At 42.1% G+C, this 27,418-nt stretch overlaps 1 protein-coding gene across 1 annotated transcript; it reads left to right on the forward strand.

Annotated features, from left to right (window-relative positions):
- amot (angiomotin) lies at positions 1–26,733 on the forward strand. Its single transcript, XM_079247571.1, is given in 13 exon segments — positions 1–151; positions 4,655–4,755; positions 4,757–5,659; positions 10,260–10,824; positions 13,682–13,826; positions 15,796–15,888; positions 16,095–16,240; positions 17,235–17,384; positions 18,580–18,776; positions 20,110–20,238; positions 22,151–22,389; positions 23,702–23,956; positions 25,301–26,733. Coding segments are annotated over 13 exon segments (3,126 nt in total). The 5' UTR covers positions 1–82; the 3' UTR covers positions 25,435–26,733.
- Positions 26,734–27,418: the final 685 nt, after the last annotated feature.

The following is a 27,418-nucleotide window of genomic DNA, read 5'->3' on the forward strand; positions in this document are numbered from 1 at the left end:
CTTTGACAAACTCCTTCCCACTGAGACCTCCGACTGATCGGCGGCGGAGCTGGGGCTGTTTTTACCGAACAGAGGGGGATTCATGCCAACAGAGGAATGGTTCCCTGAGTTTAAGGAGCGGAAAAGTCCACCGAAGAAGTTCTGCAGGAAGGTAAAACGGTGTCTGCTGACACAGCCAGAGTTCAGCTGGGAAACCGCGGATAACTGGGTTTTCCCAAGTTTCCTTTGTACCGTGAAGGCAGCAGAAAGCTGGGCGCTGGTTCCGACTCGGTTCTGTATGAATGAAAGAAATCTGTTTACGAACTAAATCCTGGATTGTATGAAGTGTTTTAGGCCTGTTGAAAAAACTGTTTCGACCAGTTTGTTTAGCATTAGATTTAATGGGGGGGGGCGGTTCCAGGGTCAAACCTTTAGGGGACTCAGCCCTGATCTATCAGGCTTTATTTATATAACAATATTTCAAGCAGATTGCAGATGAAGTTTCATCACAGAGCAAAACAGAAAACAAAAAAGAAATAAGGTGGAGAATAGATTCATAATGATAATAAGAACCAAACTGGATAACAACACCGTGGCCTGAAAAGGTCAACTCCCCCTGTCCATTATTCACAGGACCCAAATCATTATTAGCACATGTTACTTTAATAGGAACTTTATGTTTGATTAGTTACTTGTAATTACAGCTCCAGTTCCAAGAAAGTTGCGACTTTGTGTAAAATGTAGATAAGAATAGAATGCAGTGATTTCCATCAACCCAATGTTTGATTCCTAATAGAACATAAACATCATATCAGATGTCGAAACGGAAACATTTGATCATTTTCTGGAAAACACAAGCAAAAAGAAACTAAATGCAGAAACACATCTGTTGAAAGTAGTTCCAGGATTATGTTCAACATTATTAACGTTCCCTTTTCTTTTAACAACCGTCTGTAAACGTCTGGAAAGTTAGGAGAGCAGTTGCTGGGATGTTGTCCCATCGAGGTTTGATGGAGGATTCTAGCTGCTCTACAGTCCTGGACCTTCGTTGCTGGATTTCTGCTTCCATGATGCTCCAGATGTTTTGTACTGTTGGGAGGTCTGGACTGCAGGCAGACCAGTTCTCCTGTGAAGCCAGGATGTGGTTCAGCATCTTCCTGCTGAAACTGCAAGGTCTTCCCTGAAAGAGACGTCTGGATTGGAGCAGACGTTGCTCTAAAACAGCGTCCTAGTTCCAGTGTTTGAGGGACACAATCCTGCAGGTTTCGTTCTAACACACCTCACTGAAACTAATCACTCATTGTCCAGAACTTCATTGACTGGTTGGATCCATTTTATGGAAGCCAGGATGTTGGAACGGGGATTCATCAGAAACCTGTTGGACAGTGGTCCTCGAGGACCGACTTTGGGCACCGTTTCCCTAAAACTTCTATGTACTTATTGATGGAGCTTCCCAGATGTGGAAGCTGCCCACGCCATCGGCACTAATGCAACCCCATCCCATCAGAGATGCAGGCTGATAACAAGCTGGATGCTCCCTCTCCTCTTTAGTCTGCAGGACACGCCGTCCATGCTGTCCACAAACTATTCCATTGTTTCATCCATCTGACCATAGTTTTCAACTTTCCCTCAGACCATTTTAAAATGATATTTTCTGAGATTGTTCAGCAGTTTTTAGATCCAGTTTGTTACAGATTGGTGAAGATTGGTGTCCATCTTTCCATCTGAGAGATTCTGCCTCTCTGAAATGCTCCTTTTATAGCCAGTCATGTTACTGAGCTGATGCTAATTATTAACCTAAATAGTTGTCAAATGCTCCTCCACTTGTTTGTGATTTGCAGCCATTACTTTTTCAGCCTTTTGTTGCTCCTGTTCCAGCCTTTATTGAATTAGTTTAATGGAGACAGAGCGGTGCATCCTCATGTTTTGAAAGGAACATGTTGTTGTTCAGCCAGATATTTAATGATGGGCAAGCAGAACCTGACTGGTGAGGGTGCTGGGACTGGAGGTATTTAATGGCAGGTGAGGAAAACCTGACTGGTGAGGGGGTTTGGACTGGATTTTTATTGGAAACATTTTTTCCTTTCTTAAAGCATTCAGTTGTTTCTGTTAACGTAGGAAACAACCGTGAATGCTGTTTCATATTGTGTATGCTACTAAACTTAAAAACGCTGAAATCAGCACAGAAACTGAGTAGATTTTATGTAATAATTTTATATTATCTGCCGTAATACAACCAAAAAACACACAAAACGGGATGGCGTGACTTTACTTCCATGTTTCTAATTTGGACAGTAGAGAAATGTGACTTGAATGCAATCAAATGTTGATATTAATAATATTGATTGATAATAATATAATGATGATAATATTTAATGGGTGCCAATGGAGCTACTGCCTGCTGAGATATGACATATAACTCTATAAAACATGCAACATGGGGACAGCCATGCTGGAAGATGTCCTACAGTGAGAGACTCCTCCTCTGCCGTACTTTCTGAGGAAAACAAAGCAGCAGAAACGGTAACACGGGGATGTTGCATACCTCTGGGTTTCTTCCTGATCTGATGATCTGGCTCAGACATGAGGGAAAGTGATGTCATCAATGGATCTTTACAATAATTAGTTGGGATTTGTGAAACTGTGATTGTGAGATTGCGTAAGAGTGACACCCCAGCCGGTGTTTAAGCCCACCCTGCAGCTTTTATACGCTCACAGTGGGCAGCGTGCACGTTTTCACCGGAGAAACGTGCACGCCTGGAGAGGAACATTCAGGAACCATGATGGGATGATGACCAGATGGATGAAAAAAGCTTGTTGGTGAGACTCCAACAGCGCTTTCAGACAGACACGGTTTGGGTTCTGGATTCTCAGAACCTTGGGGCTCACTACTAAACCAACCAGTGCTCAGACCAGTTAAACCAGAAGCTTAGTGGCAAGGCGTCACAAATGGCATCCGGTGGATTGTTTGGGAACTTTTGCCCTGCATGTCTTCAGCCTATCATCTTCATTAGTGGAAGACCGGATGGGAGGAGGGTCTTTGTTGGGTCGACTTTGGTTCTGCTGCAGTGACTGTCCATGTAACACCAGCTCCGACCGGATCCATCCAGTTCATTCTGCTTTATACTAAAACATGTATACTGCTTTTATTTAGTATTCAGGTGATGTTTAAGATGAAAACAGATCATTTTAACAGGTAAAAATGTGTCCTGGGTTCTTTAAAGCTTCAGCTATGAACCTGAAGATTTCCTGCTTCAACACACCTGATTCAAACTGTTTGTTTTTTCTGGATTTTCCAGACTTACTAATTCCTAAGGCGACTTTACTCATTCCTCGGACTATTTTGATAATGCCCAGGTCTACTTTACTAATTACTAAGATGCCATATTCTGGTTCTCAGTGAAAATGTGTTTTTTTTTTCCATTTTCTGCTGCGTTCCAGCTGCACATATGTTGATTGTAGTAATCACACATGTCAGAATTAGAAATACAGCCCTTGTAGTTGTGAAGATGTACTTTATTTATTTTGGGTACGTCTTTTCAGACTGGAGGCAGAAAAATGTCTCAGCGACACTGCTTCACCAAGTTGCTGTTTTAATACTTCTTTTCCAGCATTTTTTGTTCCATCTCAGCCTTGAGATGAGCTGCCATCACATTTCAGATAAGCTTATATTTTTAATAAACATTAAAATGCAGAATTTTCCATTTTCAGCAAATCAAATCAAATCAAACTTTATTTGTATCGCACTTTTCGTGCTTAAAAACAATACAAAGTGCTTTACATTATAAAACAATTTACATCAAAATAGATAAAAATAGATAAAACACTAACACACATACACATCCCCTTTCACCCACCCACAACCACCCTCACCCATGCCCTATTTGCCCTGTAACAGTTAAAAGAAGTTGAATGGCCGGGTGCATTTGCACCAGATGTGCACCAGATAAGGGAACAATATTCTCAGGGAGCCTCTACACAAAGGGCCACCCCCAACCAAGACCACCCAGGCCATCACCATGGGGGCCACCCGGGTCCGGGCAGACAGGACCCACGCCACAACCGTAAGGCTGCAGCGCTGGATCCCAACCCACCAGACAGGGACAGCCCCCACAGCAACACCCATGCAGTCAGAGCAGGGGGAGCCCTTGGCGAAGAGGACCCCGATGAGGAGAGAGCTGGAGTGATAACTAAACAAAAATAAAATCCATTTAAAAAAAAAAAAAAAAAAATATATATATATATATATATATATATATATATATATATATATATATATATATATATATATATATATATATATATATGATATATAAATAAATAAAATTAACTAAAAAGAAGAATAAATATTGGTTAACATAAGAATGTTAAAGCTTAGTTATAAGCTAAACTAGCATGATTGCTATGATCGGTTGTGAATAAAATATTGCAAACTGCTGAATTCGCTTTTTGTCCCGACGCTACATCCAGTCCCAGTTTTAATGGGACTGACGTGAAGAAGGTCTTTCTGTTAAAAGGTTTCGACACTGGAAGTGCTGGTCTGCAGTCAGCAGGTGGTCCACATGTATCCGTCAGACCGCTGCTCCGATCTTCAGTTAATTCGTTTCACTTGTTATTTGTGTTGTTCTGTTCCCGAACCTTCACCTCTCTCCCATCTCTCTCTTCTCCCGTTTAGGGGATTTGGACCGACGTTGGGGGTTTGTCCTTCCATGCTCTCTGTGGACGGTGGGAGGCAGAGATGAGGGCTGCGGCTGACGAGTTGTCCAGCAGCAACAACAGTGGGGGGGGGCGGGGGGAGCAATGTCCTACAGAGACTCCTGCAGGAGCAGATGAACCGGAATTATGTGCTGCAACAGCAGCAGCAACAATCTGGAGGAGGAGGCGGGGGAGCAGGAGGTGGAGGAGGTTACTCAGTGCAAGGACAGGTGAACGCTTCTGATGAGCACTCCATGAGCGCCCACATTGCACGGCAGGAACCCCAGGGCCAGGAGCTGCAGACGGACAGCGGTCTGGAGAAGCTGGGCTCCACCAGAGTGGGAGGAGGAGGTGGTAGCAGTGGAGGTGGGGGGTGTGGAGGAGGAGGAGGTGGAGCAGGTGGGAACACCGAAGAGCAGTGCTCAAACCCTGAAGACCTCCCCACCTATGAAGAGGCCAAAGTGCAGTCCCAGTACTTCCGCGGCCACGCCCCCCCACCCCAGCCTCAGCAGCAGAGCAGCCCCGCCCAGCAGCTCCCGCTCCCCGCCTCGGTGGGCGCCGCCTTCTACGTCACGGGGATGACCAACGCCAAGGTGCGCACTGAGGGCCGGCCCACGCTGCAGCGGGTCAGCGGCGCGGGGAGGGTGCACCAGGATGACGGACTGAAAGACCTGAAGCAGGGTCACGTCCGCTCCCTCAGCGAGCGTCTGATGCAGCTGTCCCTGGCCACCAGCGGGGTGAAGACCCACGCTCCTGTTAGCAGCACCCCGCTGGCGCCACAGCTGCCCCCCCCCGGCCAGCCCACTGAGTACTACAAGCCCCCGCACCGCGGCCCGCCCCCAGACTACCCCTTCAAAGGAATGGGCTCTCCTGCCAAACAGCCGGACGCTGGGGGCCATTTTTACCCAGAGCAGCGAGGGAGGGAACACTCCAGAGACATGCCGACCGTTCGATACCAGCCCCCACCTGAGTATGGCTCGTTCAGGTAAGCTTGTTCAGTTGTTGTCATGGAGATTGCAGTGAGTTAACATGTGTGAGTTAACCTTCACCCAAACCACTCCGTCCAGCTCTGTCCAGACGGAGGGAACTTTCTGCCCTTTAACCCTAAAACCGCTGGACCTCCGTCTTTCCCGGGTGGTGTCGCTCGTATCGTCCACGGTTTCTCACAGACGCTACTGTGTGACTCTGTGGGCTGAGTTATGATGGTTAGCTTTCCCTCTCCAGGCATTTCTATCCCGTCCAGGAGGTTTACGCTCCAGCCTCAGGATGTGGTTCAGGGGGGCCCAAGTCCGGTCCTGGAGATCTACCATCCTGCTGTTTTTAGGTGCAACCCTTCTCCAACACGCCTGAATTAAATGAGTGTCTCGTTAGCCGGCCTCTGCAGAGCTGGAAGACATGCAGAAGAGGAATTCAGCTGTTGGACTCAGCTGTGCTGGACAGGTTGCATCTAAAGGTTGCAGGATGGTAGATCTCCAGGACTGGACTTGGGCACCCTGATGTAGTGTGTATTCAGAGACTGTTTGGTAAATCCACTATAAGATGTTTCTGATGCAGCGGAGTTGGCGGTGGTTTAGTGAGGACAGCAGGTAGATAGTAGCAGAAATAAGAGGAAAATGAGTAAATATATAAATAGTTTCTGTTGTTTGTTCCAGACATGAGAGAATGATGTGCAGATGAGAAAAGTCTTGGTCTCTGTTGATCTATACGTTATTTCTACAACATTCTTTTAGTAATAAATCCTGTTTTCTCCTTCTGGTTGCTCTTTATGCTGCTATATCTACTGATACATTCATACATCATGTTAGCTTCATAACCTGACAGCTGAGGCTGAAACATCATGTCTGCATGCTGACTGGGAATAAAAAAGTTGAAATTCTACGTGTATTTTATCACAAAAGAACAAAAACAGGTGGACCAAACATGGCAGAAAATGACTTGGAGTTTTAAGAGTTAAGATCACAATAATGTGTGGCAGTAGATCAGGAGGAAGAGCTGGAAACCCACGCCACCCCTATCAGCATTGGATGCGTACTTAGAAGTGCTGTTAGGAGGTTGTGGGTGAATTTATAAAATCCATTTATACAAGACGCATTTGTTTACAGCTGAACATGAATAAAACTGGAGCTCTCCTGCAGCTGTGTTTGGACCCTCTGGCTGACGAGATGATTAGACCTGTAAAAACATGACGTGGGAAAGAGTCATCCTTTTGGTGTTGTATCGCTCACAACCTGCCAGCGTGGAACAGCAATGGTTTTCATTAAACTGGACAAGTTGGGTCTTGAAGTTCTCTGTGACAACGTTTCTCTGAGTCAGCTCGGCACAATGCCTGATGACACCCGTGTGAAACAAAACAGATGGAGGGAAAAACCTGTTTGTTGTGTTGCTGGCTTTGATAGAGCTCAACGTTTCCCATGTGTCTGACACGAGCATGCTCAGTCAGAGGCTTCTTCAGACAAAGCAACATATAATATGTATCATATAGTATTTATTTCATACTGTGACAAGAACATCTTTTTATATAATTTAATTAATTGTTTATTTAATGAAAAGGTTGTATAAGGTGCTAAAACGAGTTGTATTAATTGATCCAGTTGTTTTGTTCGGGCACATTGTGACGGCTCATTTTCACAGCAACTAAAACATGATCCTGTAGAGCAGGTCTGGACCAACTATGATGTATAATTCATCCAGTTCCAGTAGTTAAGAAGTGCTTTTAGAATAAATGAGTATAACAAGTAGAGGTGGGAGAAATATTTGTTTCACAAAAAAATGTAAAAGTTTGGGGCTGATTTGTTTTCTTTGTTTTGCAATTCTAAAATAGATTTTTTTTTTTTTTTTAGTCAAAATGGATTAAAAAAATGGTCAAAATTTTTTTCTATCTTAAATGTTTCTATGTTTTGATGCCAGATGGAGAAGAAGTTCCAACCTTTTCTCCAGCAGAGAAGGAAAATGTTTCTCTTAACACGACATTATATCTGATTTGGAAAAAAATCATTTATTCTTTGTCACATGACTTTCTTGGTCATACTTCTCACTCCAGTTCTTAACTCTTGGAAACACTGATAACTTTATTTTGCTCCTGCATCAACTACTATAGAGTAATCAGAGTATTCTGAAGATAATAGCACATCAGAGTTTTATCAGATGTTTGACGTGTTTGGGTCATTTCAGAATAGACGGTTTTGAGGGGCTCAGCATTGCAGCCATTGGTTGGAACTGATGTGTACAGTAGGTTTATTTAATTCCAAATTTAGTTATTATTTTGACTCTTACTGATACCAGAGCCCACTTTCCTCTTCAGACCTATGGTCTGCTGTGACCCTTACTAAACTCAGTCTGAGTTTCCATCAATACCTAAGTTGAAGAGTTTTTAGTTCAAACCTTTGGTTGAATAAAACTTACTGGGAACTGTAAATCCCTTTATGGGTGTGTATGACGGGATGATCACTTCTCCCCTTGTTTGGCTATTTTGAGATTAAAGCAGCTCCTCCAGACCAACGTTCCTCTTCCTTCAGGAGCTAAAGGCTGAAACGTTCTCCAGGACTTTCAGTCACTGTCTGCTCCACATTTAGTGATGACCAACAAAACAATCCTGTTTCATAACGCAATAAAAGTAGCAAGAACTTTTTTAAATGAAGAGATTTTCAGAGCTGAAACGATAGATGGAGTTTCTGAATTTCATTCCTTGGAAGAAGATCAGTCCATCTGCAGAGAGCACAATCCCCTGCAGGAAAGACAATTGTTTCCCCAGCAGACATTTAACCACTGAGATAAGGAGGATTGAGTCACTTTGACCCAACTGAAGGACAGAATGGTAAAACAACTCTGACATGGGAATTGTGCCTACAAACCAGTCACAACATGGATATTCTGGGAAGACAGAAAGAGAAAATTCATTCATTCATCATCCTAACCACTTAATCCAATGAAGGGTTGCAGGGAAGCTGGAGCCTATCCCAGCAGTCTTAGGGTGAAAGGCAGGGTACACCCTGGACAGCTCACCAGTCCATCGCAGGGCAACACAGAGACAAACAACCACTCACGCTCACACTCACTCCTATGGGCAATTTAGAGTAACCAATTAACCTATCATGCATGTCTTTGGACGGTGGGAGGAAGCTGGAGAACCCGGAGAGAACCGCAGAGAGAACGAGGAGAACTTGCAAACTCCACACAGAAAGGCCACTGTCCAAGCCACACCCCAGCTGAGGATCAAACCAGCAACCTTCTTGCTGTGAGGCCACAGTACTAACCACTGTTCCACCGTGCAGCCCGGAAAGAAAATATCTTACATAAAACTTGTAGTTTTAACCTTTATGTTGGCAGGGTCCTCATCTGCCAGCTGTGATTGTAACACAGATCCTGGTTCTGGTAGAACAGAAAACTGGACATGTCTTTACTGCTGACTCAGCAGGAAGTCTCAGCATCCACTGATCTTCTTCATGTCATCAACGTAAGACGTACTCTCTCATTGTGTTTATTAGGAACAGACACGAAGCCTGACTGGTTTAGAAACTTCCAGAACCAGCTGACACAGAAGCGTGAGACCTTCTCCTGTCTGACGTTGTGTTATCAGATGTTTCACACTGAGCTGGTTGTCAGAGAGCTGATTTGATTGGTCAGATCAGCCGCTTTCAGACAAACATGGGTCTGATTCTGGTTCTATTCTCTAGTCTCAGAAGCTCTGTGCTTTATGGCCCACTTTCATACCAGTTTAACCAGAACCAAAGTAGGACTGTACTACACAGAAGTAAACAGCGACCGTTTGGAGATTTGGTCCTGTAAGCTGATGATGAAGTCATCCATCAAAGTTTCCCAAAAATATTTCATATGATCTTAAGATGTCAACATGCGCTTACATACATCGCCTTTGGACATTGTCATGTGTTGCCAGGCAACACAACAACAAAGGGACATTAAGGTTTTACTGTAAATGAATGATCCAGTGACTGATGGGCTTAAATGAGCTGATCTGGATTTTGCAGCTGTTTTTATTGAATATCAAGTTTTATTACAATGTAAAATAAGAAGAGGAAAAATCTGCCTGATAAATTTAATTTTGTTAATGCATAGATATTGAATTGCATGTTTGCAAGAAAAGATTTTGATTTACAAAAATCATTTCTGCTCTTATTTTTCTCTGCATGTGTATTTTATATACTATCTGAGAGGACTGTGGAATATTTCTCTCCTGTTCTGTTTCCGTTTGTGTAAAACTCCTCGTGTTTTATTATGATAAATATTAACTGAACCTGAATGAGGGAACTAAACAGAGGTATTTTTGTGGTTTCAAGCTCAGCAGAAATTCCTTCTTTTTTCCCATCCACCACTTTGAGCAGGGACACAATAAGTTTCCAGGTGATTTCCAAACAGGGGTGTTTAGGAAGACGTGGGATTTGTCACCGGATCATTCTGACTGATGTGTGAACGACTGATTTGCTCTGATCTGATAAATGCACTTTTGTTATTTCATATGAATGTTTTAAATTTCACTCACACGTTGTGTAAATGTCTTTGATTCAGCATCATGTTCATGTTCATATTGAGCTTTTCGGTGTTTGACTGCATCATTCCTCTCTCTTCAGATCCAGTAAGGACGGTTTTGGTCACTACCAGAGGTCCATACACCAGCACAGTCCCACCTCCTCTGTTACCTCGATTGGCTCCTTGTCTCGTGCTCAGTCATCCACCCTCAGCAGCATGCTCGCTGCCTCCCACTCCTCACATCCTTCTTTCCCACACCAACCAGCTCAGAGTCAGGGAGAACCGTTCCCTAGCATGGGCCCTCGTAGTCCACAAGGCATAAGCTCCCACCAAGTGGCAGAACCGGTCACTCCAGGAGGCCTCCATCCTGGACCACAGAGGGGCCATACTTTTGCTCCTGATCCCTACGGCTCCACCCCAAGGCTGCATCATCATCAGCAGCTGCATCATCCCTGTCAACAGCAGCAGTTCCAAGGTCCTCCGCACCACCAGCTGTCCATTCAGTCTGGACATTTTCCTCTGCCGCACTCCAGCCCACACCTTCAGGGGGAGCCCTACGCCGTTATGGCTCGAGCCCAGCAGATGGTGGATGTGCTGACGGAGGAGAACAGGATGTTGAGGCAGGAGATGGAGGCATGTCGTGAGAAGGTCACCAAGCTGCACAAGGTAACATCTTCTGCAACGTGTCTTGAAAGTGTAGCCTGTTTGTTTTAGAGAGATTGGTTAAATGTGGGAGAAAAAATACAGAGTCTCACATTTTCTTGATATTCCTGACAAATGTGTGATGAAAAATAAATTCGGCCAGTCTCAGTAGTGCTTTCAGATGCTAGGCAGGGAGGGGGAAAGGAGGGGGGGGGGTGTTCTGTGGGGGTGATACTGGAGGCTAGTGTCAGCTGGGGCACCCAGCACGACTTAGCCACAAATCCCTTGCGTGAGGAAAACACCCTGAACCTATGGGAACCTATGGACTATGGGGAAGATGATAATGTTTCCTCGAATCTCCTCATATCAGAGGATGAAGAGGAGGATGACATTTTTTATCCCTGCAACCCGGACTGCTCAGCCCACAGTCTCTGTTGCCACCGCTGGAGAGACGAGCTACACATCAACTTCTCCCATCCCAGTATGTTCAACATTACTCAAAACATGCTACCACCTGGCTGGCCTATTGGCCCACGCTTCTAGGTGAGACCACCTGATCCACCAGTGAAGTGAGAAATATCCCTTGGCCAAAAGGGCCTTGGCTGTGAGGCGATGAAGAGCCTGGGACTGCTCCACATTTCTCCAGTAGAGCCACTGGTTGTAGCCCACCTTCATCCCCAGCTGTGGCCAGTGTCTTCTAGGAGCCCTAAGTCAGACCATTTTCAGTCAGCCCTGACCAAAAGAGCCTAAAAAGGGAGTTGTTGGCCAGAGGACTCAATCCTGCTCTCTCCTGGATCTACATGTTCTGAACCGATATGTCATAAAATACAAATTCGGGATGTTTACACTTGCATCTCTTCTGCAGCCCATGCAACTGAACAACTGGTTCACTTCTGTCGACCTGTAAGACGGGTATTTCCAAATCCCGATCTATCGCCTCCAAAGAATGTTTCAGAGATTTGCTCTCCAGTGGGCCTGGGAAGCATAGCATGTGCTCCCCTTCAGTTTGTCTTTGAGCCCACCATTGGTTATTGGTGGCACAAAAAGAACAGGAGACTAGGAACACTCATATTATCTTCCACTATCTATCCATTCTGTGTTTCATGATAAATGTGGAGAAGAGCATGTCACCAGCACAGGACACAATCTGGACTCTGAGACTTTCACCCTGAAAGGTGAAAGCCTTCAGGACACACCTTGCATGTTTTTCATCCAGGCAAATCTGTTTTGTTCAGATTGTTCCTTTGATTGCTCTAATGCACTAATAGCATCTGATATTGTTGTAGTTCGCCTCAGTCGCCTCCACATGAGGGATTTTCAGCATTGGATGCCCTGATGTGGGCTAGACCCCATGCGTCATGGTGCTCAGTGTTGATCACTCCAGAATGCACCAAGATTTTGCTTCACTGGCTAGTTCCATCCTTTTTTTATCTTTACATCTGAGAGACTCTGCCTCTCAGTCCTGCCTGAGTCTGCCTCGGTCCTGTTAGTGACCTGTTTCCAGTTAACCTCATTAGCTGTCAAATGCCTCTCCAGTTGTTTTAGATTAGAACCAGTTACTTTACTGTTGCTGCCATCAGATTTAAAATGAGGTCAGATTTCCCATGGAATGTTAAAATGTCTAAGTTTTAACATTTGATATGGTGTTTATGGTCTAATCGGAATAAAATTTGGGTTGATGACATTTGTAATAGTTTAAATTTGTTCTTATGTACAGAATTTACACAACTTCTGTGATTTAGAGTTGTCATATGAATAATGAAGACATGTTTAGTAAACTTAAGGGTCTGAACCTTTTTATCATTGATAGGACAAGGTGGGAAACGGAAAGGAATCTGCCTCGTGGGAAAAGCCCAGGATAGAATTAGGGAGGATAAGTGGAAATTAAAATCTTCATAGAAAACAAAGCTTGCAATTTGAATATGCAGGAAAGATCACAGAAGAAGTTATTTTTTTCTTATTATTGTGTAAATATTTAGTAAATGTAATTAAGTAAGATGTATTATATTTGTCAGTAGGGAGTTAACAGAGCTGTGATGATAGTAACATATAAATAAATAGGTCATCAATACCACCTCTTAACTCTGAACTGTGGGGTTAAAATATAACCAGTTGATTTCCTGACAGAGGAACTGTATTTGAAACTTAAAGACAAAGTAAAAAGATCAAACTGGAGTTAAGCATGTACAAGTTGGGGCTGTTGTCTGCTGGGTTTGCCATGGTTTGGGTCTTCTGAGGAAAGAGTTGGACATAATGAGCTAGATGTGAGGAAAAGCACTTTGGTAGCCTGTCAAAACAGTGACAGAACATCAGAAGAGGGGTGGGTCCATGTTGAATAGTTTTGACTGATTATTCAACAGATCTAGTTACTGGGAAAGCAGCATTGCCAGTGTTTGCACTTGCAAAAAGGACATGGGTGGAGAATATTGGATTACATGTCTGTTTAAACAGCAGAGTTTTGGGAAGGTCTCTGCACCCTCTGGTGGATGGAAGATAGGATACCCTGAGAGATCATAAAGGATGGACCAGAAATATTAACACAAATTGCACTGTAATGTAACAGCGACAGTGAGGAAAAAGACTTTTTCTTTTTCCAACCATGAGAAGAAGTAAGAATGTTTGATCTTGGTCATGGTGACTTCTCTGCTGTCTGACTGTTCAGCCATCCTCTGCACAACAGTGACAGTCATTTGGTAGTCACCATTACCCAGACCAACAATCTGAGCACAATTTACTCAGTTCTACGAGGATAATACTGACTTTAGTACTGGCAATATTTAGCTTGTAAACTGTGTACAAGAAAAGGAAAAGTCTCATCCTTGGAGAGAAAACAAATGTATAGTTTCCATCATATCTATTTCTCCTCTGTGTCTGTGGCCAGTTGGAAACGGAGATCCAGCTGGTGTCCGAAGCCTATGAAAACCTAGCTAAGTCCTCATCAAAGAGAGAGGCCCTGGAGAAAACCATGAGGAACAAGTTGGAGCTCGAGGTTCGCCGACTCCATGACTTCAACAGAGACCTCCGAGGTGAGAGGGAGCCACCCTTATCTTAGTATATTTATTCATATTTATTTAAACAAATTTCTGACTTGTGTTAAAAAAATAAAAGAATTTGTCTTCCTATGAAGTTTTTAGCGATAAAAAATTCTTTGTTTTATTCACGTAAGTGAGAAATTTGTTTAAATAAATATGAACAAAGTAACTACACAGAAAGAAACTTCCTTAATTGCTGCCGCACCAGGTTCCTTTGAAAGGTGAAATTTGATTTAATAAAATCACATTTATTCATTTCATTGTAGTCAAATTATTATCCAACTGAAATGGTCCATTATTAGCCATCTTATTATTAGTCATGCCCAATATGTGAGCTTTTGCAATCCCTGGTTAGCATACAGCTAACATACAGCTAAAAAATAGCAGCTAACATACAGTTAACATGCTGCCATGTATATCTAGTATTCAGGTAACATGCAGCTGGCAAACAGCTAACATACGACAAAAACAGCAAACAAACATTTCGCATACACAGCTAACATGCAGTTAACATCCTTCTGAATGTGCATTTAGCATAGAGGTAGCATACAGTCAGCAAACAGTTAATAAATTACTAAAAAACAGCTAACAAGCATCTAGAATACAGCTAGCATACAGCTCATATACAGCTAACATAAAAAATAACAGCTAGCATACAGCCAGTATATGGGTAACATACACTTTGCCTAGAGCTAACATCCATTTAGCATACAGTTAACACACGGCTAGCATAAAGGTCACATGCAGTTGTTTTTGTTTTTGTTTTGTTTTTTTTAATTGAACCACTGAAGCAACAGTACAAAATTGACATTGTATATCAGGTTACAAAATAGAAAACTTGATATAACAGTATAATAAATAATAAAAGAAGGTAACAGCATATAGGACATAAAACAGAGCACAAAGATTTGTGAGCTGAATTAAACAAAAAGGATACATACAAATACATAAAAAATAAATAAATAAAACAAAAAACAGGGGCATAGAATTTGAAATTATGGAGGAAAGAAGTTTATCTTTGTAAGACTGTGTGGAGGGCAGATAAGAGATTGTTGTTCTTTTTATTATTTTTCATCTGGTTAAGAGAAGAGAGGAGAAAGTCAGTTTCAGTCTTAAAGGTAAGGAAAGATGGGATAATTCCCTTTGTGAAGAAAAAATTTAGCTTGCAGGGTAAAAAAAATAACAACCAGTTCTACTGCTTTATTAGCAGGTTTTCATAGTAGAACAAAAAGTCCTTTGTGGTGAGGGAATAAGATGAGTGAAACAGATGATTATTTAAACCACTGATAAATGTTTTTGTCTTCTCACAGTCAAAGAAGAGGTGTATCAGTGTTTCATCTATGTTATCACAAAAGGAACAAATAGTGTTTATGTCTCTGTATTTACACTTACACTTAGTAATACACTTTGCCTACAGCTAACATCCACTTAGCATACAGTTAACACACAGCTAGCATACAGCTAGCATAAAGGTCACGTGCAGTTGGTACAAATGCTAACATATGACTAAAATACATACAAGTAGCATGCTGGTAGTATACAGGTAGCATCATACAGTCCACAGGAAACATGCAGCTGGCAAGCAGCTAATGTACAACTAAAATACAACATACAGCTAACACATAGTAGGTACACAGCTTAGATACAGCTACAATACAGGTAGCACACATCCAGTATACAGATAACATTCAGTAAGCATACAGGTTACATGCAGATGTCATACAATAAACTAGCATAAAGCAAAAATACTACTGTTTGTTAGCTTTTTTTCCCTGTGTAGAGACACAGAATCTACTGTATAATTCAGCTGCATATGACTTCTAACATTATTAACAATCAAACTTTATGTATCTCAGTGAAGCGCTAACTTCTTAAAAAATATCTGTAAATTAAAAATACACAACTTATCTGTATTTATTTTTGCATGTCTGTCAAGCTTTTTTGTTATCTGCTGCTGTTGTAGAGCGCATGGAGACGGCAAATAAGCAGCTCGCTTCTAAAGAGTGTGATGGCTCAGAGGACAACCGCAAAACTATCTCACAGCTGCTTGCACAGAGTAAGTCTAACACACACACTCATTCTGAAGCTTCCAGCGTCGAATGCTAAGGTTTTCCTGTAAAGATGTCAGTGCAGGATTTAACAATATTTTACCTTTGGTCCATCCTTCTATCCAATGTGTCAGCAGCTTTTTGGTTCAACTGAAGTCATCTTATATACATATTACAGTATGAAGACACATACATATTTATTTTCTGTGTTCAGATAAGGAAATGCAGCGTGAAAAGGAGAAATTGGAAATGGAGTTAAATGCACTGCGCTCCACCACCGACGACCAGAGGAGACACATCGAGATCAGAGATCAGGCCCTCAACAATGCCCAGGCTAAAGTGGTCAAACTGGAGGAGGAGGTGAGACTTTTTTCACTTCATTTCTACTAACGGGAGGATGGAGGGATGAGGGAGAGACAGTGGCGAAAGATGGATGAGTTGGAAGGAGGATGGAAGGATGCATTGATAAGACAGAGGGAGGAAGGATGGAGGAATGACAGAGAGAATAATTGATAGAAGATGATGATAATAGACAGATGGAAGGATAAAGGATGAAGAAATCAGATAAAGAGAGAAAGAATCCTTTTGTCTTTCCTCTCTCACCCTGCCATCTTTCCTCTCTCATCTGAAAGATGAGAGGATAAAGGGGAGGGAGAAAAGCTGAAGGGTGTGGAGTCATGTGTGAGGTAAGTTAGATGGAAGGATGGAGGAATGAGGGGATGGATTAAGAATTAAAGTTGGAAAGATGAATGGGAGAAGGATGAAGGATAAACAGATTAATGATGGACAAATGGATGAAGAAGAGGGAGGGATATGAATAAATGAATGAACAAATGATCCTGAGTCAAGATAGATAGATAGATAGATAGATAGATAGATAGATAGATAGATAGATAGATAGATAGATAGATAGATAGATAGATAGATAGATAAACATATAGTGAAATGAGTGTTGACATGACCTGAACCAAACCTGATCCTGTGATGTCTGGCTTATAAAGGAAACGTAAGAAAGAAAGAAAGAAAGAAAGAGAACTGAAAGGAAAAGCAGATATAAGATGGACCTAACAAGGACTCAAATTCCATCTCTAAATGTGAGATTTAATGATAAATAAGTTTAGAAATGGAAAATAAGGCAAAAATAGACTGTGATAAGATCATGGAGGAATAAAGGAAGTCAGAATCCTAATCTGTATCGTTGTTTATGTTATGTTTATGTTCAGTCAGTTTCCACCCTTTCATGTGGTAGTTTTATGTAAAAATAGTTCTAATTCAACTTCAATAACGTGAAAAACGTGAATAACATGAATAACGTGGCATTAATGAAATGTATATTCTTCATGTGTCCTTGCAGCTGAAGAAAAAGCAGGTTTATGTTGAGAAAGTGGAAAGGATGCAGCAGGCGCTGGCTCAACTACAGGCAGCATGTGAGAAAAGAGAACAACTTGAACATAGACTCCGAACAAGACTGGAAAGAGAACTGGAGTCACTTCGCATGCAGCAGGTAACACACCTGGATCTTACTGACTCCATTTTAATGTCACTTTCTTGTCATGTAAAGGTATTACTGGTTCCTTTAATGAGATAGTGCATATCAGCTTTTTGTTGTAATTTACCATACTGACCATTAGAATATGGGCTCAAACCTAACTTCTGTTTATCTGTTCATCACAATCTGTGCAAACAAAGTCACATCGACTTCCACTTAACCTCCTGACCACCAGTAGTTCAATTTGTCCTCTGTGGAGGACCTTCGTAAACCTAAATATTTTCATCTCCCTGAATGCTACTGAACTAACACCTTTTGGTCTTTAAAGAGGAAATTTAGTGCTCTAAAAAGGTGGTGGTGGAGGGGGGGGGCTTTGTGAACTTTTTCTCTCAAGCATGTTTTATGGGAGGAGCAGAAGTGCATAATACTTTTCTTTGTGCTGATTTTTACTTGAAATTTTGTCGTTATATTTTCATTGAAAATCTTATAAACACATTAAATCATTTCTAAGATAAATATAACTATATTTTACCACAATATTTAAAAGTTTAAGCAATGTCCTCCGTAGTGGACATTTGTAGTTACACAGTTTTTTTCCTGGTAGTCAGGAGGTTAAGTGTGTTTGCTCATCATGTGTAACCCGTTATGGCCTGAAACCCACCATCCACATTATCAGGTCCGCCTTGGTGTTGGACCTGCCTTATTTCTCCAATGATCAGGGATGTTTTGTACCATTTCCATTTTCATGCCATTCCAGCTGTGTTGATTGGTAGGATATGAATTGAAATTTTAGGCTAAAATAGTGTTGTTGCGTGGCCAGAGTGGCTAACAGATGGCAGCAGGCCTACGTCCTCCAACAAGTTGAGAATTTACTGTGTTGGTGCATGGTGCATGTTGCTCTAAAATACATAGAAAGCAACAACGGAAGTATGATATTTGTCCATCTGATTGTGTCATTTTTTCCTAAAGAAAGGTTTATATTTACAACACCTACCCACATCCATCAACAGATACAAATAAATCTGTTTTGAATTAAGTTTCATACATCTAACTTAGATACAGACTCAATAATCAGGAATTAAATGTCAACCTTAAAATCAGCTCTGCTGAATCATGTATTTCTCTGTAGCTGTAACAGCTAACCTAGACAACATATTCTCTGTTGAATTCTTATTTTTTTCTTCCTTGTTCTTGCTTTGTTCAACCCCAGCGTCAGGGAGGCTCTCAGAACAATGGCACGGTGCCGTCTGAATATAACGCCACAGCCTTAATGGAGCATTTACGAGAAAAAGAGGAGCGGATTCTGGCTCTGGAGGCCGATATGACCAAGTGGGAGCAGAAGTACTTGGAAGAGAGCGTGATGAGGCAGTTTGCCCTGGACGCTGCAGCATCTGTTGCAACCCAGAGGTGTGTGTTTCTGAGTTTTGGATTCATGTTTAAAAAAAAAAAAATGTTTTGCTTGGAAAAAAATATGACTGCATGAAGTGTAGTATACATACATATTGCATTTATTGACATACGCAGAAGTAGATCATGGTAATAGTAATAGTGCACATTGAAAATAGATTAATCTCAGAGCATTTTTACAGACACAGTCCAATTCAGTTCAGTGTAGTCTCATAATCTAATTAAAACAAATCCATTGTGATTCACACTAGTCCAATTTATAACTGTTATTCATAACACTGATGAATGAATAAGTGCAGTTGTACATGTTGATCCGTCTTTCCTGTCCTCTCCACCCCAACCAGTCGAGGCAGATGGCTGCCCTCCCTGAGCCGGGTTCTGCCGGAGGTTTTCTTCCTGTTAAAGGGGAGTTTTTTCCTTCCCACTGTCGCCTCGTGCAGCTCAGGATGGAGGATTGGATCCAAGTCATGACTCGATGCAATCAGTTGGTTTCTATTATAGGCTATGTTTGAATTGGTTGAAATGATGTGAATGTTGATTCGTGTATGGAAAGTCCCCTGTGACAACATTGTTGTGAAGGGGCGCCATACAAATAAAGCTGAATTGAATTTGAATCAACGATCCAGCTAACAAAACCAACGGATTGAATCAGATCTTCTCTTTGATTCAATCCTGCACCTTGAGCTGCACGTAGGAAGGAAACCTCCAGTCAAGTATCCAGACCCTCCACTGAATGAATTCATAGCAGCTTTGGAGAAAGTCAAAGTTAGGTCTGTAGGTGGCAGTATGGTTCCTTTGTGAAGAAACAGTTCTGTCCCAGACTGAACGTCTGCTCAAAAAGATTTTTCTTACAATGTTGTACAGGAACTAAAGTGAGCCCAGACTAAACGCCTTGATCACATGATATTTACTTTCCATGACAGATGCTCAACGTTTAGATTCAGCAGTTCGGCAGCAATGTTTTATTCTTCACCAGTAACACATCCTAAATAATCTCCCCTGACTTAAATACTGTGGCTGCACCAGTATTCTCATTACATTATGGAGGTGCAGAGGCCTGACCATTACACAGGGTTCAATGAAAAAGTACCTTTTAAGTGCTCCTGTGAGCGCCGTGATGCCGTCCACAGACGTGTTTGTCGAGGTAACATGTTAACATACAGCTGAGTTACAGACAGTAACTTATGTTTCATGTGACTTTTGAACTTTAACCTTCGTGTGTGTATTCTTCATTGGTCCTATTAGGCCTGAAAACAACAGAAAAACAAAAAACAAAGACATTCACTCAGTCATCAGAGGATTTTCTGACTATTTTTTGACCCCTGTACTGCAGGGACACGTCTGCAGCAGGGATCAGCCACTCCCCCAGCAGCAGCTACGATACCTCGGTGGAGGCTCGGATTCAGAAGGAGGAAGAGGAGATCCTGATGGCCAACCGCCGCTGTTTGGACATGGAGAGCAGGTACATTAGATTCACCAACCTTGTTCATCTTTATCTCCTCATAATGATGTTGGTTCTTTAAGCCTTGGAGGTTGAACACTGATGCCTGTTTTTCTTTGCTTTCATTTTCAATAAGTTTACTGAACATAAGAGATGATGATGTTCCAACAATCCCTTAAATCCCAACTACTGATTTCTGATTGGTGTTTCTTTTTTCCATCCATCCTTCCCTCCATCCTTCCATCCATCCCTCCTTCCATCCTTCCCTCCATCCTTCCATCCATCCATCCTTCCATCCATACTTCCCTCCATCCATCCATCCATCCTTCCATCATCCATCTTTCCATCCATCCATCCATCCACCCTTCCATCCATCCTTCCATCCATCCATCCATCCATCCATCCATCCATCCATCCATCTATCCATCCATCCATCCTTCAACCCTTCCATCCTTCCATCCATCCCTCCATCCATCCATCCATCCATCTATCTATCCATCCATCCTTCCATCCATACATCCATCCTTCCACCCATCCATCCATCCATACTTCCATCCATCCTTCCATCCATCCATCTATCCATACTTCCATCCATTCCTCCATCCATCCATCCATCTGTCCTTCCATCCTTCCATCCATCCATCCATCCATCCATCCATCCATCCATCCATCTATCCATCCATCCATCCTTCAACCCTTCCATCCTTCCATCCATCCCTCCATCCATCCATCTATCTATCCATCCATCCTTCCATCCATACATCCATCCTTCCACCCATCCATCCATCCATACTTCCATCCATCCTTCCATCCATCCATCTATCCATACTTCCATCCATTCCTCCATCCATCCATCCATCTGTCCTTCCATCCTTCCATCCATCCATCCATCCATCCATCCATCCATCTATCCATCCATCCATCCTTCAACCCTTCCATCCTTCCATCCATCCCTCCATCCATCCATCCATCCATCTATCTATCCATCCATCCTTCCATCCATCCATCCATCCTTCCACTCATCCAACCATCCATCCATCCATCTATCCTTCCTTCCATCCATCCATACTTCCCTTCATCCTTCCATCCATTTTCTTAACGGCTTCGTTTTACCAATGGTGATGGGGAAGCTGGAGTCTATCCCAGCGATTCCTCTTTGTACCTTTTAAGTTAAAAATGAAAATGACACAAATGATCTCCTGAGTAACAAATCTGTATGTTTGGTTTAAAGTACCTGCAGATATAAATGTCAAGTTCTTTTCATGTTACTTAGAAGATAGAGAGATTGTGTCCTGGGTCCAGAAGTTGTACTCTGAAGTCTGCCAAATACATTTTCGTTTGTTCTCCTCATCCCTGTGACAGAAAGGAGTACTCCAAACTAAACTTGACTAATATCAGGAAAATCAGCAGAAAGCTCAGCATGTGGATTTCTCTTGGGTGTGGCGTTTAATGTTTCTGACCGAGTAATATACCCTTCAATGCTTGAACACCACCAGGGTGCCAATTATCAACAGACAGAAGGTTAAAACAATTTCCTCACATATTATCTGTTGCCTGCAGAACAGTGCAAAGAGACCGATTGCATCACTTCATGATAAAAACTTTGCTCCAAACCATGTTTTATAAAATCTGATAGGTGTCCCCTGCTGCCTGGTCGACACCTTATGCACAACAATAACTCTGACATGTCACACAGTATTATACTGTTCATAAATGCAGAATATTTTTAAAGAGCATTTCAGATTATAAACAATAAATTTTCTCTCTATTTTTAATTGGCTCAGGTGTTAATGAGATATAATGGACACATGAAGAACAACAGTGAAAACTCTTTCATAAGCTGTTTTTCATATGAGGTTGTACTGATGTACCATTATTGATCTGTGCATCAGTAACTGTAACTAAGACTCAGTTCTGCTCCTCCTTAATCCAGGATAAAGAATCTCCACGCTCAGATTATTGAGAAGGATGCGATGATCAAGGTCCTCCACCAGCGCTCCAGGAAAGAACCCATCAAGTCAGATGCTCCATCTGCCATGAGGCCCTCCAAATCCCTCATGTCCATCTCCAACTCCGGCTCCGGCGGTTCAGGGCTGCTTTCTTACAGCCTCGGATTAAGTAGTTCACCGATCACTGAAGAACGAAAGGACACCAGCTGGAAGGGAAGTCTGGGTAAGAACGAGCTGTCTTCTTTAAGTCACGTGACACTTCCAACCCATTCAGACATAAGAAAATTAATCATAAAGTTATTTCTAACTGTGGTTATTCCTGCTTCATTTAAACATAAGGTTATGAAAGGACAGAAACAGATGCTATATTTTGTAAAGCTGGCTGTAGAGTCAGATGCTCGCGGCAGCGTCTCGTGTTGCTGCAACATGTGACATGGAGATTGGTTTTATGAGGAGAAATATCACATCTTTATGCTCCAACATGTCTGCAGCATCACACACAAAGTTAAGAGCTGCCTCTGTTGCATATACTTACATTTTAATATGACTTTATGTGTTTTAGACAATATTTTGAAAATTAATTTCACATTTGAAACTCATACACAACAGAAACTATTTACATGTTTACAGGTTTTCCTCATTTCCACTTATTTCTGCTACTATCTACCGGCTATCGATCCTAACCCATCTCCAGCTCAGCTGCATCAGAAACCTCTTCTTGGCTTTATTCCAGCCATAGAGGATCATTATTTTCCTTCTTTTCTGCTCACTTCTTCATCGTTGGCTGCTCCTGATAGGACATTGCTGTCAGTTTAAGCTCTCCGATTGGTGGAAAGTTGGATGGGAAGTTGTCAAAATAGAGGTCTCTTATCAACATAGTACTGATTTTTTTTTTTTTTTTTTAAATCATGAAAATGTGATAAAGAGTGGTTTTATCATGGATCACAGATTTTATATTTACTGTAGAAAGCAGGAGTAGTCAACGTCACCTCTGTCTGCAAGTTCTGGACAACTATGACAACAAGCCGGTGAAAAGAGCCATTTATTATGGGAAACATCTAAGACCTGAATAAAGGTGACCCTCAAGGACCAGAGCTGGACATTGTAAACCTTCTGGATGGTACATGAACGCCTAGAAAACTTTTTTAGATCACCTGAGGCAGAGTTGTCAAACTCAAACATGCAGTGGGCCAAAATTTTAAAATGGAAAAACTTGCGAGCCAACATTGATATTTATTGGAAAACTCTTCCAGATAAAACAAAAAAAAAAAAAACCCACCATAATACTGGTGAGCCGGCTCTAGTAGTCATTTGGTAACTGCCTCGTGGGCCAGAAATTGTTCCACTGCTGGCCAAAAGGATAAGATATGATCACAGTTTACCTCACAGGTACTGCCTGACTAAAAGTGTTGCTGACGTTAGCAGTAGGGGGCGCCAGACATCTTGTGGAGTTTGGAGGTTTAAGTGTGAGGAAACCAGAAGCAAAGCTCCTTTTGTAATGGTTTTTATTAAAACCTGTTTTTATGGTTTTTCAGGGGTTCTGCTGGGTCCAGAATGTCGCACAGAGTCTCTGAGGACAGAGTCAATCTCATCATCCCCCTCCCCTGTACTGTCCTCGACTCCGATGACCGCAGGCCACTCGAAGACAGGCAGCAGGGACAGCTGCATGCAGACCGACAAGGCTCAGAGCCAGGACAGCAGCAAACCCAACACTCCAGCCCCTCAGAGTATGACGCTGCCGGCCATCCTGTCCAGTTCCAGTCCAATTTACATCCCCGATCGCTTAGCAGGTCAGCTCACACCATCACACATGTCTGAACCACACACTGGTTGGAGGGTTCATTATATAGGTTCATAACGTAGAAGAATAACTACGGGGCCCTTTAATCATTTACAAAACCATTTTATGTACCGTTTTTGGTGGAATTTGACAACTAATTAAAATGTTTGACAACATGACTGGAAATAAAAGGAGCATTTCAGGGAGTCTGAGTCCCTCAGATGTAAAGGTGGACCAAACACAGTGACCTGTGTTCACATAACGGCTTCCTGACTTCATGCAGTAACTTCCACTGGAGACCTGAGGACCACCAGCATCCAGTGTTGTCCCCAGCACACAGAGATTCCCTCTTAATCTTTTGATATTATACATTGTATACAGAGGTGGTAATTCCTGGTCCGGAAAGTAAAAGTCCTGCCATGTTTCTGGATCTACCTGGACATTCAGTACAGGTGTTTTCACTAACAGGCTCGTTTACCAGGAAAATAAACTCTGCTCATTAAATTCAGCTGGTTTGGTGACTGGTTGGAACAGCTGCTGGACTTTTACGTTCTGGACCAGGAATTTCCACCTCTGGCTGTATATCAGGGGTATCCAAAGTCACCTGAGGAGCCCACAGGTGCTCGTGACTTCAGGTCTGAGACATCATCATCCTTCACCTTCTTTAGCTTCCCCAGTAGAGAAGTTGTCGTGTCGGTGGTGTGTCTGGGGTCATTATGATGCGAAAAGGTCATGTGTCCCAGTTTCTGAAGGGAGGGGATCAGATCAGCGTTATCTCACTGCTCCTGTTTGGACGGGGGGTCTTCAGCAACCGATTTGCAGGCTCACAAGGCACGAAGTCCACGCAGACCTGCACGATGCAACTTCTGGTCTGATCACTGACAGACTCACTTCCTGCTTCTTCAGCCTCTGCAGCAACGCTGGCAGCACTGTGTCGGACCAAGAAGACAAGAACCAGGGTCTTCAGTCGACCCTGCAGAGTCCAGTTTGGACTGGGACCTGTCTGGACCTTGTCCAGCAGACTGTAGCTCAGTTTCAGCGCGTTACTGAGATGTTTGCCATGAGGAGTCATGTTGTCATTAGTATAAGAGAATCAAGTCCATGATAACTGCGTGATTGTGTGGTCCAGTCCAAGCAAACACGAACAGATGGATAAAACAGGTGGCGCTGAATGTTTGAACGACTTTTACAGGTATGACTGCTGGCAGCCATTCTCTTCCTTCAGAGAGACGCTGTATCACGAGCTGGTTTCAACACATCTAAGGGACTACTCGTATTCAAGAAATGCTTCTTTTTTTCACTTTTCTGCTATTATTGTTTTAAAATACAGTTTTTTTTTTCCATCTTTGTATAGATGTACCAGTATTTCACAGCAGCACTCTGGAGCGAAGGTTCCCTGTCCAGTCCCATCCAGACCAACCAGCTCATCCTCCGGTTCCAGCCGCCCAACAGGAGGTCGACACAGACATGGTGGAGATCCTGATCTGACCCCACAGTCAAGAAAACAAAAACCAAATCAATAAGTTGGATGGCAGCTCCTGGGTCTACAGCTGTGTCTCACAAGACACATGTGCTCCAAGAAACTGTCATTCGTTCATTTTCTTAACCTCTTAGTCCCATTAGGGAAGCTGGAGTCTGTTCCAGCAGTCATCCGGCGAGAAGCAGGTACTCCTGCAGATCGCCAGTCCATCGCAGGCTGGAAAAGTATTTTCACAATTCTTTCCCTAAATTTGTTAATATCTACATTTCCAACCAGACTGAGGACTGCAGGAAGCAAACAGTGTTGTTGAAGCAGCTTTCCTAACTAAACAACGTGTTTAATGTTTATACTTTCATATTTATTTTCTAAGTATCCTTTCCTTCCATGCTTTTAAGACGTTCTTATTCACAGTAAAAGCAACAGCTGATTTTATTGGCCAAACCTATTTTCATTTTTTTTATACATTACATAAAGTGTGTGATGAGTGTTTGGTGGATTATTTCTTCATTTTAACCATGTTTCTTACATCTGACAGCACTGGAAGGCCTGTTTATTTCCCCTGTAAACTTTGCTTTCAGCCCTTCCTGCTGCTCATCCCACAAACACATTTTCCTTCCATTTAACGGGATAAAAACGGACTTTCCAGGAGTAGAAGATTCATTACAAAGAGGCATTGTGACAATAAAGAAATGAATCCACTAAACACTCATTTATTGATACTTTCTCTTAACGTTTTTATAAATATTCCAAATAAATTGACAGAATTAGATGATGTTAAGAGCCAAACTAATCAATATGGAGCAAAAATACTCGGACACACAAATATCCAAACTTGTTTTCAGGCTTGTGCATCCAGTCAGCATAACGGATTCCTCTGTCATACACGTTTAACTGCTTTTGTTAACCTGTAGGGTTCAGCGTAACCGGAATGTAGGTTACTCTGATAATTCATAAAGTAATGTTTTTCCCTACAACATTCAAAATATGCGACGAGTTAAAGCCTTTTAGAGAAAGCTGTTTGCTCCTTAGTAATTACAATAAAGATTATTGTTGTTAAAGGAAAATTGGGGGAGAATAATTTCATTGGACCAAATGTACTTGTTTCAATTTGTAGCATTTATTGCACAGTGTTTCTTTATATTACTTAACAGTTTCAACTTTAGGTCTGTTGTGTGTGTGTCATTTTGCTGTTTTACTTCAGATCAACATGGTACTTGGGCAATCAGAAATAATGTAAACTGTAATGCTTTAAACTGGTTTAAATAAATCAATAATGTTGTGAGTTAATCAGGGCACTGAAATGTGTTCATAACCACTCTGCCAAACAGCGAAATAAAATTAGGTTTTGATGCCATGAAAACCTGAGCAGTGTTCTTTGAGAGATGTGGGGGGGGGGATGATGCTGGTATAACTTTGTTTTTATTTAACCAAACATTCTAGAAGTGCACCAATTTAACTAGTAGATTGCACTGGTAATCTGTGGAAATCTGTAAACCATCCATCCATTTTCCTTTGCTTATCCGGGGTCGGGTCACAGAGGCTGCTACGTATCAATAAGTCATTATTTATAAAGCACTTTTATTACAAAGAAATTAAATGGAAAGTGCTTCATATTGAAAACATCCCCCAGACACACAAGAAAAGCATATATATATATATATATATATATACCTCACAATCACACAAAAACACGTGTGTGCTTGAAATTTTGTTTTTAGACGCGCCATCCTAACCCTCACTGACCGCAGCTGGGAAGCCAAGACACTGGAACAGTTAAAGAAGTTGAGAAGAAATCAAATAAAAACTTAAAACATTCCATTTAAAACTAAATATAAAACAGGATTTAAAGGCAGAGTATGTAAGATGTCAAGGCGATTCTTTCCACCACCAGGTGGCAAACACCAGGTCGTCAGCAAAACCACAAAACTGCTACCTCCACAAACGACCACAGGTTAGCAGTAATGAGCAAAACTCTCCCCTCTCCCCTCCTCC

This window comes from Telmatherina bonti (assembly GCF_933228915.1).
Source record: "Telmatherina bonti genome assembly, chromosome: 10".
NCBI classification, from domain to species: domain Eukaryota; kingdom Metazoa; phylum Chordata; class Actinopteri; order Atheriniformes; family Telmatherinidae; genus Telmatherina; species Telmatherina bonti.